This window comes from Anarrhichthys ocellatus, unplaced genomic scaffold (genome assembly GCF_004355925.1).
Source record: "Anarrhichthys ocellatus isolate YVR2014 unplaced genomic scaffold, GSC_Weel_1.0 scaffold7, whole genome shotgun sequence".
Taxonomy (NCBI): domain Eukaryota; kingdom Metazoa; phylum Chordata; class Actinopteri; order Perciformes; family Anarhichadidae; genus Anarrhichthys; species Anarrhichthys ocellatus.
Genome location: NW_022280037.1, coordinates 7,596,290 through 7,615,538, shown reverse-complemented (window position 1 = coordinate 7,615,538; position 19,249 = coordinate 7,596,290). Strand labels below are relative to the sequence as shown.

Here is a 19,249-nt window from a genome sequence, read left to right as displayed (position 1 = left end):
GAGTCTCTGTGACCTGTTTCAGATAGGGCTCCATGTCAGCCAGAGGTTTTCCTAAGTGCTTCTCTGGATCCAGGCCTGGCACCCACGTGAGAAAAGCACACAGGAGACATACAAACATACACACAGCGATGCACAAAGACAGAAATACATACACAAACACAATTTCACACAGACACACGTATGGAGAGAGAGAGAGAGAGAGAGAGAGAGAGAGAGAGAGAGAGAGAGGTCTGATCAGGAACAGAGAACAGTGATTGAAGATGACAGGCAGGGAGGTTTACAGGCAGACGCACAAACACACACACACGTAAACCTGCTCCCTGGATCTATTTGTTTGACTTTGCAAGTAGTGTACACAGATCTCTCCGGGTAAGGGCAACAGATTTCAAATTGCTGGCCGCAGACCCCCCACGCCCCCTCGCCCGCCGCCCCCTCATCTAGTTCCCTTTGAGAATGTAAACTCTGGAAAGAGATCTTGTTTATTTGCCTTTTTCACTCCCCTTCCCCTGAAATGGTGCATGGAAGTGACTCACAGGCATGGGGGAGAAAAGAAGGAGGGGAAGGAAGGATGGAGTGCTTTGTATGAATACCCAGTGGTGCCACACTCCTCAAACACAAGCTCACTCCCCAGACAAAAAAACGAAACAAGTAAAACATCCATTGCCATACCCAGCTGCCCTTTTAACAAGATATCCGAATCTAGACCGTAGCTTCAGCTAAAGATTAGCACTTCGATCAGTCCTATTTAGAGCTTATGTACATATTAGCAGGAATAAAAAAAGGTGGACTTAAACAGTAAACACTTACTCAGCTTGTTGAGCATTGTAGGGTTTTACTCCTTCATGACACTAAATCCTGATGTTGTCTTTCAGACGCCACCGCGCTGAACTCCATCTCACCTTGTAAACAACTCCTTTCACAAGGAAAGTTTCCTACTGTACATTCGTCACTGTTCCGACAAAAAAACAAAAGCCCAGAGTACCAGGTGCAATCTACGAAGAATAGAAAACATAACAGGACATGACTCTAAAATGCTAAATCTTAGGAAATTACAAACCACGGTGTTATATGCTTGTGTCAAAGTTACTGGAACCCAACAATCTTAACGGTCACCGACAATGGCTTGCCTTATCTTCCAACATTTTCCTTTTTCTGTGGCTGCCTCTTAATTGATTGACATAATCATTATCAAGTTACCAATGACCTACATGGAGTGACGTGCAGTTGTGACAGTAATGCCATCGCAATAAATTTTTTTTGCTGAATTGTCCCTAATAATTTCTCTGAAAATCCATAGCTCCTCTATTCCTATTCATCGGCACGTTCATGTGTTTAATTAAAGGAACAAAGTTAATCGTAATGTGAGAATCTCTCCTCTCTCATGGCCTGACAGCCTCAAAGGTTAATGTGTCATCCGTGGGGCCCCACGTGGAGACAAGAGGAAAGGGTGAGAGGAAGTGAGGACGTGGCATCTCGTCCTGGGTTCATCTTCATCCCAGCTGTGTCTCTCCTCCGGGCCGCGGTAGTCCAGCACGACGGGGGAGAGACAGAGGGCCACAGCGGAGGGAGAGAGAGAGAGGGAAGGTAGAAAGGGTGTGGATCCCAGGGGATCCGTGGTCTTAATTATTGTGAGAATACCTAATCTCAACATCCTCTCATCTTAACCCTGCCACAAAGGTAATAAGGCAGGAGCGGGGGAAAAAAAGCATTAAAATTCAATCCCATTTAAATATCCTCTTTAATTAGTCATGCCTTTTAACAAATTTTAATAATTGGCTCCAAATTGCTGAGGGGATGCCACATTCTTTAATACGTTCATTAACTTCCCTGCTCTTAAATAATATATGATACTTGATATGATATTTACGAGGAGGGGACGATGGGAATCTACGAAGACAGGAGTGAGTGATAAAATGATACAAAGATGGCATTAACATGGAGGTATTCCTCCCAAGACCACTTAGCACTTGTATGAGTGTTTTCTTAATTGATGTTCCTGACTGACTTAAGGTTACTGAAACCGTTTGGAAATGAGGATAGCTGGAATAAGCTTGCACTTGTACAATACCTGCTTTGAGAAGTCTTTGAGTAGCCACTGGTGTGAGCCTTCAGCGATCCAACACCGCTCATTTACATGATCTTCACATCTCTGTCTCCTCTGAACCTGTTTTACAACTTGACCTAAACCCAATTACCTAACCTCATTATGCCACATTAAACCCAAATAAGCCCACTAGAAGCTGCCATTAGTCTGCCACCAGAGACAGCAAGACTGCACTTTGGAAAGAAAGGAGATTCCCTAAGAGAGACTGAGAGAAATGGCTCTCCTTTAAAAGGGCTTTTTACCTCATATTATCCTATAAAACTCCAATTAAATTCAGTGAACTTTAAAACCAGGGAGCCCAGTAATGAGGGAGAGCATTTTTCAAAAACATTGTTGGCATTTAGGGCCTTGAAATTAGCCAGGAATAAAAAGTTTACAAGTAAACCAAGAGCCATTTAGGCATTCAAGTTAGTTTTTATGTGACTGATGTGAAAAAGTGATGTTAAAAACTGTATGCAGAACATTATAAGACACAATGCTAGTTAATCCTGCAGCAGAGAGCTTACAATAACAAGTGGAATCTAGAAAATCCTTTGATTCTGCTTAGAAATTCACTTTTTGAAGTCAATTCTTGGACCCAAAGTCAAAGCTCTCAGATAATAAAAAAAAAACATTCTCCTTCTGAACTCAATAGAAAATGCTGCTCCCACTACTCCTAAAGAAGTCAATGGCAATTATTTCCAGAGCACACTTTTGCACTAATTCTTTTTAACGATCATGATTGGCCTTTTCCCACCTTGAGGAGGTTGATTCATGAAAACCCACAGCAGCGAGTTGCCTATTTAATTGAAACTGCTTGTGATTTTGCTTACTGAGCCTAACGCTAAATTAAAAGCCGGGAGATTCTAGATACTGTCTGAGCTGAGCTGAGCGCAGGGTTTGTCTGAAGATCGTGCGAGCTGACAGCTCGGCTTTAATCCCTGCCTTCAGAGAGAAAAGGCAGAGAAAATTGGATTCATGATGTGTAACATTTTAGCCTTTAAATGGATGAAATAAGCATCTCCTCCGCAGGTGAGCTGCATCAGCCTTTAAACAACGCTCTCAAAGACCCTCGCCAAAACAATAGCTATTCACTATCGCCTAATCTTCACAAGAGAGAGAAATGAAGAACAGAGAGGAAGAAAGAAGGGGAGGGAGGCGGCACAGTACAAAAGGATGATAAGATTAAGGTTATATGTGAAATTTGTCAGGCTCTTATCTGAAATTCAGCTCCTGTGAGCAGAATAATAGGCAGCATGAATTGTGTAGCAATCACATCAAGATGAAATCCTTTCAGTTTAACAAATCAAAAAGGAGAAACTGGGAGTACTTACAACCGTACAGAACTTAACCCGCACATAATTAACCTGCGCAAATGAATAAATGCTTTTTACAGATAAAGGATTTTTTTACAGAACAGGTGGTTTGAAAAAAAAGAAAAGAAACAATTGCTTCCCATTACATTTGAACTAATTGGTCTAACTGGTCAAGAACATCAATTTGCTTGAAAAGATCACGGTCACAGTGGCTAGCAGGACATGCAGGTGAAATGTTTGTCCAGGTACTTAGAGCTGGGGTAGGCAACTTTGGAGAAACCAGTAACAATAAGCTGAATTTTGAAAGAATTCCACCCCCTCCCTTCAGAGCGACAGTCACTCCCTCAAACATATGAAACTGATTTTGGCTGGAGGACGAGTCCACTGGAGAGCGTTGGGGGAGGTTGGCAGGTTGGCAGGTAGGTAGGTAGACAGACAGGCAGGCCATCCAATCATTTCACGAAGGTCGAATGAAATGATTGGCTTATTACAGGCCTGCAACCGCCACTCGTTTTTTTTGTCAGAGCATTATGATTTATTGATTGCTGGTGGGATGTAAATTTCAACAAACCTAACAAAAATGCTTTTAAAATAAAAATGACTCATGACTCTATTCCTTTTATTTTTCTCTACTTTATGCTATCTAATAAATGCAGAAAAATGCCCGTAAAATGTAAAATTTGAGAAATGATAAAAGGAAAATGAGACAAAGTGAAAGTTTTGAAGTTGAAAAGATTGCTCACTGTTTTTATTATTTTTTAAGAGAAAATGCAAAACATTGCCTGGTGTAATATCTCTCAACGGCCAATCCTCAAAATGTGGTTTATAATAAATATAAAAGCTAATAAATTTGGGTTTTAGACTGTTAACTGGACTAAAACAAGTATTTGGAGGATGTCACTTTGGCCTTGTGATAGTAAAACATTGTGTTTTATAAAACAAACATTTTGCTGCAACTATAATTGACTTAAACAATTATAGATTTTTTTATTCATTTTTTTTATTTTTATGATCTGACTCAATAGAAAGTTGCTGAACTCAACCCTGAGCATGAGGCTGAACATGTGACCCCTCTCAAACTAATAACCTCAAATAAGAAAGTCTATCATTCACTGCAGCTGACTTAAAACCTCCTTAAATGTATAGGTCGGGCCTTAGAGCTTTAGTGCGGTACAGATCGTGTCATCAATAGATAACAGTGTTAATTTGGCCTGGGTTAGAGCACAGCACACTTAATTCCAGGAGCAAATTGCATCTTGACTTTTTGCAGGGGCTACTAATGTCTGATCATCATGCTCCAATCTTCTAAGAAATATATTCTGCCTGGTACTGTCATACCTCGATGTCTTGGCACTATAGATTATTACTAAATATACGATAGATAATGGAAAAAACAGGTTGTAATTTGCTTGTTTCCTTCAGTAAATAGAAATCTAAATTGCCAATCCACTGCTTTCAAGTTAGTCTTTGAACATTAATTGTCTTTTAAGTAAATATTAAATTATATTCCACGTCTTTAAGCGGGTGAGGTGATCGGTGAAAGCAAATTTGTGACATAAATTCCCTTCTTCATAGCACAAAGGCTATGTTCGTGTGAAGGGTAGAAGATCATGGGTGATAAAAGGTTTTCCGGAGGATAGACCTTGATTTCACACATGGCAATTATCTCTGGAGCTGAGGACCAATTAACTGCTGAACCTGTGCCCTCATATACACCTGCATTAATCAATCAATTAACTAATGACATGAATATTTAATACTAGCTTTTGGAATGGCCAATTACCACGGTTAGCTCAAGAGATATTGTATTATAAAAGAGACAGTTTCCCAACAAAAATAAGCATTTTCCCTTTGAGAGAAATTCTTTTTTTGCTAATTAGAAGCATTTTCTGACATTCGCAGGCTGAGATTCGGATAGTTGAACTTACTTCACTACATGCAATTTGGCATCTTCAAAGACTGAAATCCTCTTTTTTTCTCTTTTGTGATTTTAGGCTGCCATCAGCACGCAAATGAACACTTCTAGAGAATTCACTTAGAGGATCATCCTGCATTTGGACAGCTGTCTTTTCACTGCAGGGATTTGTCCTCAAGGAATATATCCTTCCTGAAGAAAGAAAATATTTTTTTCCCCTTTTTATCCATTCACTGCTAATTTCCACCTGTCTTTCTGAGTGCCTAATGAAGGAATATTAATCTTGATTGACTTGTCACTATTCAGGGCCCACCAAAACCCATTTCATACTACTAAAGAATATCATAAGCCGTTTTAGCTGTCAGTTCAGGCGCAGACTTAACCTATGCCCTGTGAGAGTTTTATTTTTTTTACTCCTCATGAGGTCTGCACCAGTAAATCCTTCCAAATGTCTTTCTCTCGCTCACATACACACACACGCAAACACCAAAGGCCACCAGGTACGCCCTTTGTCACACAATCTCCCCTAAACAGCACACCTGACTGCTCAGACCTGCTCCCACCAAAGCTGCAATTATGTGAGTGCAGCCTAAAATGCCTTGGGCGCTTGCACCCCTATTCAATTCTCTCCTTTCTAATTACCACTGCCTCGGGACAGGTGAGGAGTCAGGGCTGATAAGATCTTTCCTTCTTACCTGTAGCCAAAACACACATGCACACATACTCACACAAACACCTACAGTCGGAGGCCAAGGTACACACTCAAAGGCACCCGAGGTGACTTTCCTTTCTAATTATAATCTTCCAAAAAATGTTGAGAATTTGCTTTTAGACAAAGTTGTGTTTAGAGTAGAAGGCTTGGCGGCGGTAGCTGGGTTACAAGGTGACTGAGGTCTTACGGGTGTGGTTTGTTTTCTATATGTGTGTTATGGTAGATGGGTAATTTGGGATTTTGATTGATCAGTTAATATAAAATGCAGACTTAGATCTTATCGGGTTGTCTGGTTGACAATAATTATTATCCTGCAGAATCCCACAGAAAACATGGATTCTGACATCATCCCTCCTCTGACGGGCATCTGACAAATCCTATTATTCATTACCAAAAAGTCCTTTACCGTGAGATCATTAAAAACGAGAAGTGGTTCCAGCGAGTAAAGTACCAAAGATAAATGGTTTGGCAAGTGCATTGCATGAGAGGTTATTCGAGCAGCGTTGAAAGACATGCAGAATATCTCCAACGCTCTGCTGATCTTTCCGGGTCATCAGTCAGCCGTGGACCCCTTTTCGACTGATTGCTACCAAAGGTGACAACAAGCACTTAACAGCACGTAAACAGTGTCTACATGATGATCTATTGCCGTGAGTAGTTTGAGAGTAAAAAGAACCATTTGTAGCCATAATCATCATTTATCACTGGCACCATCAAAGAGGGATCCGGCTGCACTGTCAAGTAGATACAGGTAGGATTCTTAACGTCATGTACCAGAGAAAAGAAAAAGAAAACTTTTTTTTTTTTAACTCCCGTTATTCAGTAATCTGATCTTCTTGTCCTCCGGCTCCAAAACAGGCAGATAGAGAGCAGGTGACACCACATTAACCTCTTCCCTCAGTGCCGAAGTAGTTGAAAAAAACGTAAATGAGAGATTTGAATCTTCGCTTCACGGACCACATATTCTGAGCTATGCATAAGCAGAGAATGCAGTGTTTCTCTCACACAATGGGGACATGCGTCGCTTATTGACAGCTTGCATTAATGTGAGGGGCAATCACCTGTGATTATTTCTCGACTGCCAACCCCTCCCACCCTCCTACACCCTCCCACCCAACGCCACTGCGCACTTCCCTTACACCCCCTCCCTCTGTGCTTCTTATCTTTTCATATTGTTCTCTGCTTCAATACCCCCGCCGCTGGCACAAGTCTCAACACAGCTGCTAAGCCACAGATTAATGATTAGGGCATTACTCTGCTTGTCTCTCTTTTTCTCTCTGGTTACACCTCCCTTTATCACTCACTTATCCAAATGCTGTCCCTTCTATCTCCGTGCCAAACACCACTTAACCAACATGGCACTTTCTGAGAAAGTTTAAAAAAAAACAAAAAAAAAAAAAAAACCTGCCTGAGACACAAAAGAGTGAGACACAAAAGAGTGAGACACAAACTCACCGAAGGCGGCAACTTTGATGAGGACAGCATGGAGGTCAGATGATATCATCTCGGAGAGCAGGGACTCTTGATCTCGGCGCCACAGGTAGGCCAGGGGCTGCAAACCTAGCCGCAAACATCTGGAGAACAGGTGAAAGGGAAGACAGAGAGAGCAGTTGGTTGTGGAGAGAGAAATAAATGCAAAGCAGTTAATATTGAATATTTGCCAGTTCAGAACAACCTCAAAGCCAACTGGGCTGGGCACCTTCTCCATTTGCGGGAAGGCTGCCACCCTGAGAGACCCACACGACATGCTACCACCTGCAATCCACTGCCAGTGGCTTTGTTCAAAGACAAAACAAAAAACTCCACCTTAAGCTGTGGCTTGTCTGTTGCGTGTAAACGCGTGTGAAACACACACGCACACATCCACAGCAAGTAACTGGACTCAAGGAAGTCTGCACACTAATTTCTGCTGCTCAAGAAATGCGTGAGATGTTTATGTGTGTGCATATCGCATGTAAAAGGGGAAACAATAGCTGACTGACAGCAGGATTTGATTATAAGACGATACTGCAGCTTTTGTGCTGCAACATGTCCAGTCTGTGTAAGTTTAGAACAAGAGAGAACAAAGAGAGACGAAAGAGGGCAAAGAAAAACAAAGAGAGGAAGAATAAAACAAGATGAAGAATAAGAAAGGCGATCTGTGTCACAAGGACACCATCCGATCTTTCTGCGAATAACTCTGTTATGTCTCACCCATTATGGGAAAATGCTTTCTTTTATTATTTTAACAAAATCACATGACAATTATGAAACTATCAGTTGCATTCCTTCTCTTGAAATCATTGCTCCATAAAACAACACAGGCGCACCATAAAACCCAAAGCTGTCTAAATAAAATGGCATAAACAAAACTCAGCGTGTGTGTGTTTAAACAAAACCAGTCCAAGTTGGGAACACACGGTGACTACAGAGGATGTGATCTCTTCCTCCTTGTGCGTCACACGAGTTCAGAGGCGTGTGTGCGTGTACTTCAGTTAGCAAAAGTGTGTTCTACGTCGTGAATGTGCGTTTGTGTTTGACTTACACATTTTCCACGCGGACCCTCTGGTAATCGGAGAGAATGGCCCCTACAGACACTGCCTCGACACCCTCCTTTTCCTGTGGTAGTGGGGGGGGATAGATGGAGGAAAGTTAACCGCAAAGATTTCTCGCCTCTTCCATTATACGGCATGTGCAACGTGCATTGTAACAGCAATATGATGTCACTGTCCCATGGGGCCCAAATACTCCTTGCTCAACCTACAGTGGTTTCCAAAAGTGTTATCTGAGCAAAACCACGCAAACACATGTAAACTTATACACACACACACACACACACACACACACACACACACACACACACAGACTGAAACAGACAAAGAAAGCAGATTCCTGTTGGCTCTTTCCTTTCATCGGACTGCAATCCTGTGGGGATGTTTACACTCTGGTCGTATCAAGGCCTCTATGGTCCAGCCCATATCCCCCGGAGGGTTGCGTACATGGCCGTGTGAGCAAACCTGTGTGTTTATGCGTACATGTGGGTGTGTGACCAGAGGCAGCGGCACAACTAAACGCAGTTCCTGGACCTTATCAGGAGTCTAGTGTGAGCGGGAGATGAGTGTGTCTGGCCGCAGCTTCCATCCTCCACACACAGCCCGGCTGGAAGACAGAACCGCAGTGACAACTTGAAGTATCAGCGAAGCATTGTGTCTGTGAGTGGCATGTATCTTTAATATTGCTGAGGGCTAATCTAATTGCTTTTCATATCCTATTCATATTTCAGAAACAGTGAGACAACTATGCACTCGAGAGATACTGACACAGCCCTGAGAAGAGTTTAATCTTACTCTCACAAACACGGGCTTGATCCGCAGTGACACGCACAAAATAAAAACACACATAAGTGCAATCAGGCGGTGCACGTTCGTACACATACAGAGACACACTTGCACAACCCCCTCCCTCTTACCTCCGTGCGTCCCTTACAGACACACACCTGCAGATTCATTAGAACATTACATGGGCTGTAATTAGAATGAGAGGCAAGGGTAGAAGCAGTGGAGGGATGCACAAGTCTCCAGTAAATTACCTTGTAGCCATTATCAATTTCCCTGGCTACTGGTCCTTAAGATAACCCCCCCCACCCCTCCTTCTCCCTGTGGTCCCTTCCTGCAATTTTTCTCTGCCTGATAAACATGCTGATTAAAGCGAACAGCGTGTAAACCTTTGATACTTTCCTAAATGAAATCCATGCCCTGCCTGGGGCCTGGCGCTGCACTGCAACGCACTGTGCCTCTCACACACACACACACATACACATACACATACACACACACACACACACACACATACACACACACACACACACACACACACACACACACACACACACACACAGCTGTAGGCGTGCCAGCTAATCAGATAAAGGATGTGCTCTGTGTGTGTGTGTGTGTGGCTACTTGCATGTGTGTGGTGTTTACGGTGCAGCAGAGGATGTGAGGTATAAAGCTGAAGTTAAACACATACAGACAAATACACAACCAGAATTTAACTCTTTGACCTAAAGTTAAACACCATGAGATCCTCAGATCTTAGGATTCAGAACTCAAGTTTTAATATCTCAACGTGACCAACACCGGAATATACATTACATTCAATTTCACTGGCCAGTGACAGTAATTAAGTCAGACTGATAACATTTCAGCCCAGCACAGAGCGAAGCAGGCTGCAGGCAGTGTCATGTAATTTTAGGTAAGCCTCAGGGCCAGCACTCTATTCTAATACAATGATAACCTTTTCCCTAAATACAACTGTCACTTCCTAAAGAGGCATATTAGGAGGTAAAGAGTGGGATAAGGAGAGACAGAGAGAAAGAGGAAAAGAGATAGAAATGGAAGTGTTGAAGGAGTGTGCTACATCAACACCAATTTGGTGCCTTGGCTTTAAACTTGGCAGGACCAGACTTGGCCTGACAGAATAACAGAGCATCAGAGCAACAGCAAACAATGTCCTCGTCTTGTGTTTCCGTGTTTCCTTCTCCCTCTGCCTCTCCGCTTCTCTCTGGAGGCCGACTGTTGTAGGCGCTCGGGCCTCTGACGTTCAGCTCGACCAATTAAATGGCTTCTCTTTTCACTGGCATTAGATTGCATTACACCATGCATCCTTATAATACCCAAGCATACTCACCACTAATGATAACACATCCCCTTGTTTTCAATGGAGACTCCAGGTAGTAGAACTTTTGGCAAACAATTTTGGAAAAATGATTATTTTTGGACGTGGTTATGTTTTCGTCTCTATTATTGCTATCACCAGGAGACAGGCAGAAATAAGGGGGCAGCTAATGCTGCTCTGGGCGATATTTTAGAAATTCTAGACATACTTTCTCATTCTCTGTGGGAAAGGTGGGATGAATTATTTTGCGAAGAAGTGGTATATGTAAGTATAAATCTGAATTGATGGATATTATGGGAATTGTTTCATGTGTATTCATGACGGCATAAAAAAAGCAAACTTTGATTTTATTGTAACTGAAAAATTTATCAAAATGGTTTATAGTGGGGATACATGACAAAGAGACAAGGTAGCTCATGAAGCACAGTATAATAATAAATAATAATAAAATCTTTATGAGACCTATCTGGATAAACGATGTTTTGACTACATTAGAGGTGGGATCCGGGTAAGAAGCTAACATAACGACAAATCAAGGCAGAGGTCATCAGGACTCCTGTGACCCACAAGCCACTTTTCTTTCTTCATGACTGTTGGCACAAGATCCAGAGAAAGAGCTCCATGTGTGCCCCGATCCCGTGTCACTTTTCTTTTTTTCAACATTTAATGACCCCGGCTCATTAAAGGAAGCTTCACCTGATCCAGGACCCGAGGCCCTGCATTAACTCACGCCCAGAGCGGGACTAATTCTGGCGTGGCGTTGTGCAACAGTGCAACCCCGTAGCAGCCCCGTCAGAGGCAGACTAAACAAAGGCCTGGCCTGGCTTCCCCTGTCCTCTCCAGCAGGCAGAAAAGCTATTAATGAGGATCTATGGCCCAGAGCAATGGAAGCCCTCAGTCCCCCCAGCCATGTCCATCAGGGTACTTAGCCCCATGCAGTCATTAACTTCTGTTACTAATTGTCAAATTCATTAAACTAATCCTTCCCCCACATCCGGATGTCTCCCGTGGAAATGGATGGAGAGGACTGAGTTATTAAGATGTCAGCTGTGGGGAAGATTAAGGCCAGCAGACATGCTCCACAAAGAAACGATACGGCCATTAAACTCTATATCAAGGTAGTGCGTGTGATATACTTTGTAATTATATATACATTCATCTTAGTAAGGGAGGAAAAGAGTGGTTCAAATGTATTCACAGTCACAGACATGCCTTGAGTCAAGATATGCATCTGCCCCAAAGATACATACGCGACAATCAAAGCACAGAATGCGGCTATTTCATCAGCTCTGAGCTTAAAAGGTACTTATGCATGCCACACATTCAGTCCGGGTTGTATTCAACGTTCAAAACCATTAACAGTAACCAAGGCAATTAGAAAGCCATAAAATATTAAAAATTCAATATTCATATTCATATAGAACACATCAGAACCCTCATTAGCTCTCTCTCAATGGCTGTCACAATGAGCTCTTAATTATACACCCTAACAATACAAAGCTCCATTTTGCAAAATGGTGGGTTTCCAAAATGCCTGCTTCAGCCTGCTCTGACAACTAGGAAGCCAGCTTTGGCAGATCTTGGTATTTACAGACACGAGGCCACATTCATCCATTGCAAAATACTCTTTTTTTTTTTTTTTTTTTTTTTTTTTTAAATCGAGTCCAAAGTAGTTGACACGTACTTTCTATTATATCACTGCCTCGTGTATGTAATATGCTTCTGTGTGATGGCAGGGAGGCGGGGAAAAAGACAAAGTGGAGAAATTAATTAAAGTGGTTTGAATGACAGTTTGCTCAAGGGCACCGGGGCACATCACAAGCTTTCCATTGCCGCATCCGCACTGTCGTGTCGACACCCACAGCCTCCTATCCCTTCCCCCTTCTCTCCAACACTCCTTTTCCTCTCCATCCCTCTCTTTCAGGACCCATCAAGTAAGTGACTGGACGCGACATGGTTTTAATGTTCTCTCCATTAGATCAGCTCTGGGCCTGTTGTAATGGAATGGAGTTGTTCTCCCCTGTTCCCCTACACGGTGGGAACATGGAGAGGGGGTTAGACCTTGTTGTAGTAGCTTGAGTAGATGTGGTACAGGGGATAGGGCCAGCTAGGGTCAAGCGATTGTGTTTAATGTAATGCGGACATAGTCCCGGGGCGTGTTGGGCTGTCCTGACAACTCAGACATGCCAAACTGACAGGAAGCTTAGTGTGAGCTTAGTAGGAGGAGACACTGGTTATTTGTTTTAAATCAGCTTCCTCTTTAACATTCTGCACGGTTACACTCCAAGGTGACTCCCGGAGTTGGTAAAGGAGTGATAGCAAGTGGCAGAGGTGAACACAAGGTGCAGGATATCATTTTTGGCCAATTATAATGTTATAAATTACACCCACTGCTTGCAAGATTATATGCTGCGTATATATACTGAGGCTATAACACTATGTACCATGTCTGATCCATCAAAATAAAGTAACAAATAGACACGCGAGCTTAGCAAATGTCTTTGTAAAACAAACATCGGCCAAAACTCGTGTTCTAAAAAGGCTTTCAGAGACATTCCCTTTGGTAAATTAGTGGGGCTGTCTGTTTGAAGCAGCTGTTGAAAGACGGGGCTCTTTCTTTGTGCTCGTGGATGGGCTGAGATGACTCACCGCGTATCAGTCCTCAACCATACAGAGTGGTGGAAGAAGAAAAACAAACTGCACACAAAGCCAGCTGCTCACAAAACCTAAATACCCCGGTTCCTGAGATGATGCAGGTCAGAGTTACAAGACGGGGAGAGAGGAAGCAGAATAGGGGGAAGTACTATCCTTCGTTGAGGCCACGGTGCAGGTGTGACCAGAGGATATGACACGAGACGCTGTCTCATCAACGCGATGACTGAGGGACGCTTATCAGCCCACAGAAATGTGACAAGTGACAGGCCAGTTTGCACTGATTTGGGTCCAGAGAGGAATGAAAAAAAAAAAAGGAGCTAAATTAAATTCATGGAGGTACCACTGCAGTTTGTATTTGTACAATTCCCAGCCTAAAGTTTACACACACACATACACACAAACTCTTTAGTCTTGGGATAGTGATTTATTTACAATGACAGAGCTGTTTTCAGCGATAGAGCCTGAGCATAAATATGCCATGCCGCACAGCTGGAAAATGTAGAAATTCATCAGGGTTAAAAAGTAGAGAGATTAACGTTTCATGAGTTTCCTCTCAGATATATATGGTTACGTAAACACAGGTCCAGCCAGTCGTCAGGCAGGGAGGTAGAGGGCCTTGGCCAAAGCAAGCACAAAGCCCTAGTTTCAGCAGGCCAAGGACAAGGAGGCTTTCCATATCTACACGGATGGAAAACTAAATGTTAGGAAGCAAGGGGGAGACATAAGGTTGTTTATCGATGTACTGTGTGGCCATGAATACTTGCAATTCAAGCAAACACATTTAGTAATTACTGGCTCTTATTAAATGCAATATTCTAATGGTTGTTTCTACATTCAACACTTTGTGCCTCGATGGGATTTTTTTTAAGAAGACAAGAAATCATGTAACTTCCTCCAAACATTCAAGGTCTCTCTTTTAAAATGATAAGTTGTTCCAATTAATACGGATCAGCAACAGTTTACTACGGGGCATAAATACATAAAGTCATAATCCCAGCTCTGTCATAGCAACATTCCCCACTTGGCTGAGGTAAGAGTGTTTGAGCTTCCGAGACAGGAAGCTGCTTCCAGAAAGCAAGTAGGACAGAATCAAAGAAGGAGTCTCATGCCACAGAGAGGTAAACTATGTCAGTTGCTTTTCATGGTCCATAACAACCACCTAGTCCACAGGGTGTATGCACGCATGTATTGACGTCCATGTATATACACACACAGTCAAGAACTGGCCTACAAACACACATACACACACACACTCCAAATGTAAATGTTTTTCTGGTGAGGTCAGGTTCCAGGCTCTTGGCATCTTGGCTCTCCTGTCCTCTATCCTCCATAGCTCCAACAGACATCCCCCGCCCCCATCCCCCCCCTCCCCTCCCTCCCCAGAGAGAGACTGGAGGAAAATACAGCAGTGATGCTGGTTTAACCCACTCTCCAGACTCCAGACAGTTTCTTTTTTCCTACGGCTGGTTATGACTGCGGGAGGTGATGGGGCCTGCCACAAATATTTCTTGAGGGGAATGGTTCACAAAACAATACATAAAAGCCCTATTAATTTTGAAGGAGTTGAATGGCAGGGAGTTGAAAGGCTTCGCACTATTCCTCAGCTATTGGGCCTGACTATAACTGTTAGTACTGGTGATGAGTTTAAAAAGGTTTTATTACAAGTCTAACCTCCACAGTGACTAGCCGGATTATCCTTTACACTCTTTTATGGGGCTGCAAAGTAAAAACAACTACAATCCAAATGGAGTAATAAGTAAATCTATCTTCAAACTTTCAGATTCACTTGAAATTTTCTTGAGGAGAAAGCAGACAGTGAACAAAAATATATTTTCATAAAGGCTGCAAGTGAAGAGAGTAACAATAGATCTCTCACAATCAAAAGTTGCGGTTGTTTTGAAAGGAAAAAGGAAAATAAGTCAAATTTGGTCAGCCAGGCTTAGAAAATGATTACATTATTTCCCCTCAACTTTTAATATGAACAATCAAACAAAAGACACATTCTTGTAATGTACTTTCCATAATGGCATACCTACATTAGTGCATAACAAAACATATTAGCCAATATTTGAAAATGCAAATAACTGCTAGATACATCTACAATTCATCCAGCATCAAAACAAAAATCACAAAAAAAGACCATAAACACACACACACACACACACACACACACACACACACACTCTTCATTGGAACAATGTTCAACCAAGCAGTGGTAGTGGTTCATGCCCTTGGCAAGGCGAGATAAGGCTATCAGCTTCCATCATCGCTAAACAAGATTGAGCAAAGTACATTAAGCAGAAAAATACAAACAAATTACAAAGGCTTGAGGCTAGGCTCTTTATCTAATGTTTGTGGGGACTGTTAGCGTCAGTTGGAGGGAAATGGGCCTGCGTCTAATAGATCCTGTCCCACCACTTCCACACAGCCAGCGAACAATACACAGCGCCATTATCTCAGCGCTAATGCTATCCTTCCTCATGTGCAAAACAAGCCTGCAATCTCAACCCCACTGCCACTGTGTCGACCAACATAAATACAAGCAGTCTCAGACCAAAGGAAAAGATAACAATGGCTATCACACGGAGAGGCGACACAGAGGGACAGCTGGTTGAAGGAATCTATACGCGCTCACGCTGAACTATATCCTCAAGTACGACGCTCCAAACTTGCACGGAAAATGTAATAAAAGAAAACTTTCTACAAAGTGATTATCCATTGGTTTTAGAACGCTTTTAAGCTACTTCCAACAACACCATTTAGAGGTCCCTCTGCACCACAAACCAGCTACAACAAGCTTACATTAGCTCTGTTATCGATTCGATCTCCTAAACCCTCGCTGTGACCCCAGAGGTCATGATTTATGTATTAAGCAGCTTTTTAAAGTAATCCATTTTCCTGTTGAACCCCCGATGTACATCTAATGCTGCACCATGCTGGTAATCAGAGAAGGGCTGCGTGTTTGGTTTTGCCACCCCCTCCCCCTACCCTCCTCCATAGTTCACACCCCTCCTCAACAACACCTCAGCTCCCTAATCAATAACACAGAGCTCCTGGTTCAACTGGAGATTCCTCCGCCCGCCTGCCTGCCAGCCTGCCCTCCTTCTCTTCTCTACTCCTTTTCTCTTTCGCCTCTCCCTCAATCCCTCTCCTTCCTTTCCTCGCAGCAGGATACACCTCCATCAGGGCACTCGCAACAACTCAGTGCCAGGCTTCTGAAGGGTCTGGATGAAAGTGCAACGACAACACAATGGAGACAAAGATGCCAGTAGATGGAAGGGAGAAGGAGCGAGGGAGAGGGAGGAATGAAAAAGAATGTTTGGACTTGTGGACAGACTGCCTCTGCGATCTCAGAGGGCCCCGCTCTTGTCTGCTGATGTCGATAATGGAGCGGCGGTAGAGACAGAGGGTGAGGGGGGGAGTGTGTGTGTGTGTAATAAAAAGTCAGAAGAATCAGGGAATGGGGGGGGGGGGAAGTGTGTGCGAGTTTAAGAAAAGGATTATCTCACTAAAAACAAGGTGTTTTAACACACACCAATGGAAGAGAATGTTTCATCTACAAAGGCCAAAGGTCTCACTGCACTTTTCCAAGATTTTTCACAGACATCTCCGAGAAAAGAAAAATACTGGCTTGATACGATAAAAAAAAAATTAAAGAAATCGGAGGGGGGAAGTTGGGCGTTAACTGACCCGTGATATTGGTTATCCAAAAACTAAAAGAAGCAGTGTTTCTGAATAGTCGAACGCATTACATGATAAGAAATTAGATTTGAAAGTAACATTTTGTTCCCAAAGCCGGGTCTCAGCGTGACAGAGATGTCACAGTGCTGCTAATTAGAGCTGGCAGAAAGGACCGTGTGCGCAGATATCATCTATTGTTCCTCATCACTCTAATGAGCTTAAATGTCTTTGTCTTCATTCATCAGCTCAAAGGTTGCAGAGTTGCTGCATGGAGTCACTATCTTTTTATGTATCATCTATTACTACATCAAGTGAATGAAACTCTCTTTGCATCTTCCCAAAAACTCAATGCCATCCGTGCACCAAAGCCCGTGCTGCTTTCAGGTCACAACATTTTTGTTTTGCGGGATGTTCTATATGCTGTAAACTATCTTAAAAAATAAAAACACACTAACATCTACATGCGTGCAACATCAAGTTGTTTGCACTTGGCAGAGAGAAGAAGAGTGTCTATGGATGAGAACAGTGCGAGTACTTCTTTCTGCTGGAAAGTGTTGAAAGAAGGCAAACTGGGGCAAAAAGAGAGGCAGAGGTGTGTAAGGAGAACAGAGATAGTCCTGTTATCATGTAACAGAGGCCCGATTTGACCTGACCTTGAACACACGAGTGTGCACATGTGTACGCACACAGACACACACACACAAGCAGGGTCACGGGGCATAAAGAGCCACTGTGTCAGGTCACAGAGCACAGAGAGAAGGATAAAGGACTTGAGGGATGTGATATGACTAATATGAGGGGTTTTGCAGGCCTTCGGGGGGACTGGCGTTACAGCCAGGGGTGAATGACACTGCTGATCTGTATCACACATCAGAGCAGATCACAGCAGAGGAGAGCAGCCCTACCACACACATGAAGTATGGACACACAGCCTGTGAAATCCAATTTCTAAATTCGCAAAAACAAGGATACTTTAACACGAAAAAAATGAGAGTAATTAAATGGCAAACTCCACATCAAAATATTATGCTTACACACAGTGTTCATATTCTAGGTTGCCTTTGTGGCCTGGCAGAGGACCCGAGGACTTCACCTATTCTATAAAAAAATATACCCTTACGGCCATAGATGTGCAAAAGGGGAACAATCCCCCCCCCTGACACAACTGTTATTTCTCTCCCTCAGAGAGCTGGTTCAAAGATCAGCACCTAGCAGGATGGGATGGGGTATGCTGTGGCTTGCATGTCTATCAGGTTACACACTTCAAAGACACACTGCCATACACAGCCAGCGATGAGAGCAAAGGGGCCAAGGATAGGGCCACATTGTCATTCTGCCATTATAACTGCTGCCAGGGGATGGGCGGCTCATTTTTTCTATGATAATTGGACTTTCTTTCCCTCCTCCATCAACAATGGTTCTGAAGAATATGATCTCTCCCTTTGAATCTTTTAGAAGGCTCCAAACATTCTCCGACGGGCCAAAGAGTAGAGAGCGTCTTTGGTTTGTCAGCATCTGGGAACGATCCATAGATGGCACTGTTGGCTCATGCTACGGCTCTGTTGCCAGCACTGCAGAAGAGGAGGTGGGAAGAATCTCCACTTAAAACTCATCAACTCCGGATCTGAGGAAAAAAAATTCTTTCATCTATGCTCAAGTGTCATTTGCCAAATCTAATCTTGTAACTTCTAATTAATTCAAACTGCTAGAAAGAATCTTTCAAAATATAACACTTTCTAAACAGATCACTTTTTTTTTTGATAATAAAACTGTTCTTTCCAGTAAGGCTGATTTAACAGCTCATTATCAAAAGAAGTGTTTCTTCTCTCTTTCTCCCCCCTCCATCATTTTCCTCAGTAATCAACAACACCTCAAACTTTATGGTGGAAATAATACGCCCTGGATAACCAGGTGTATGTGTTGAACGCAACTGAATGAGCCCACAATCCATGACTTTTTAAGAGGGTCTCTGAGATGCTCTGACATAACTGTGCAGGTATTTAATCATAGGGGACGCAATGACTTGCACGAGTTTACCACCCTTCACAATGTGGTACAAATGGAGGAGTTAGTAAACCTACCGATTAGCCAGAATGCTAAAAAAAAGCAACTTCGGAGAGCAGTGACTTGAAATTTGAGATAAGAAAGTTGTATTGTCATGGTTGACACCAGTCAGTGTGTGAGAGTGAGAGAGAGAGAGAGAGAGAGAGAGAGAGAGAGAGAGAGAGAGAGAG

At 42.8% G+C, this 19,249-nt stretch overlaps 1 protein-coding gene across 1 annotated transcript in view; it reads right to left on the bottom strand.

Annotated features, from left to right (window-relative positions):
• The window catches only part of dph6 (diphthamine biosynthesis 6), a 56,129-nt gene that overhangs the window by 32,902 nt on the left and 3,978 nt on the right, over positions 1–19,249 (bottom strand). The window contains exons 4-6 of the mRNA XM_031847141.1: positions 8,551–8,624; positions 7,482–7,600; positions 14–75 (exon numbers count right to left, since the gene is read on the bottom strand). Of these exons, the coding sequence (XP_031703001.1) occupies positions 14–75; positions 7,482–7,600; positions 8,551–8,624 (255 nt within the window). The remainder of the gene's footprint in view (positions 1–13; positions 76–7,481; positions 7,601–8,550; positions 8,625–19,249) is intronic.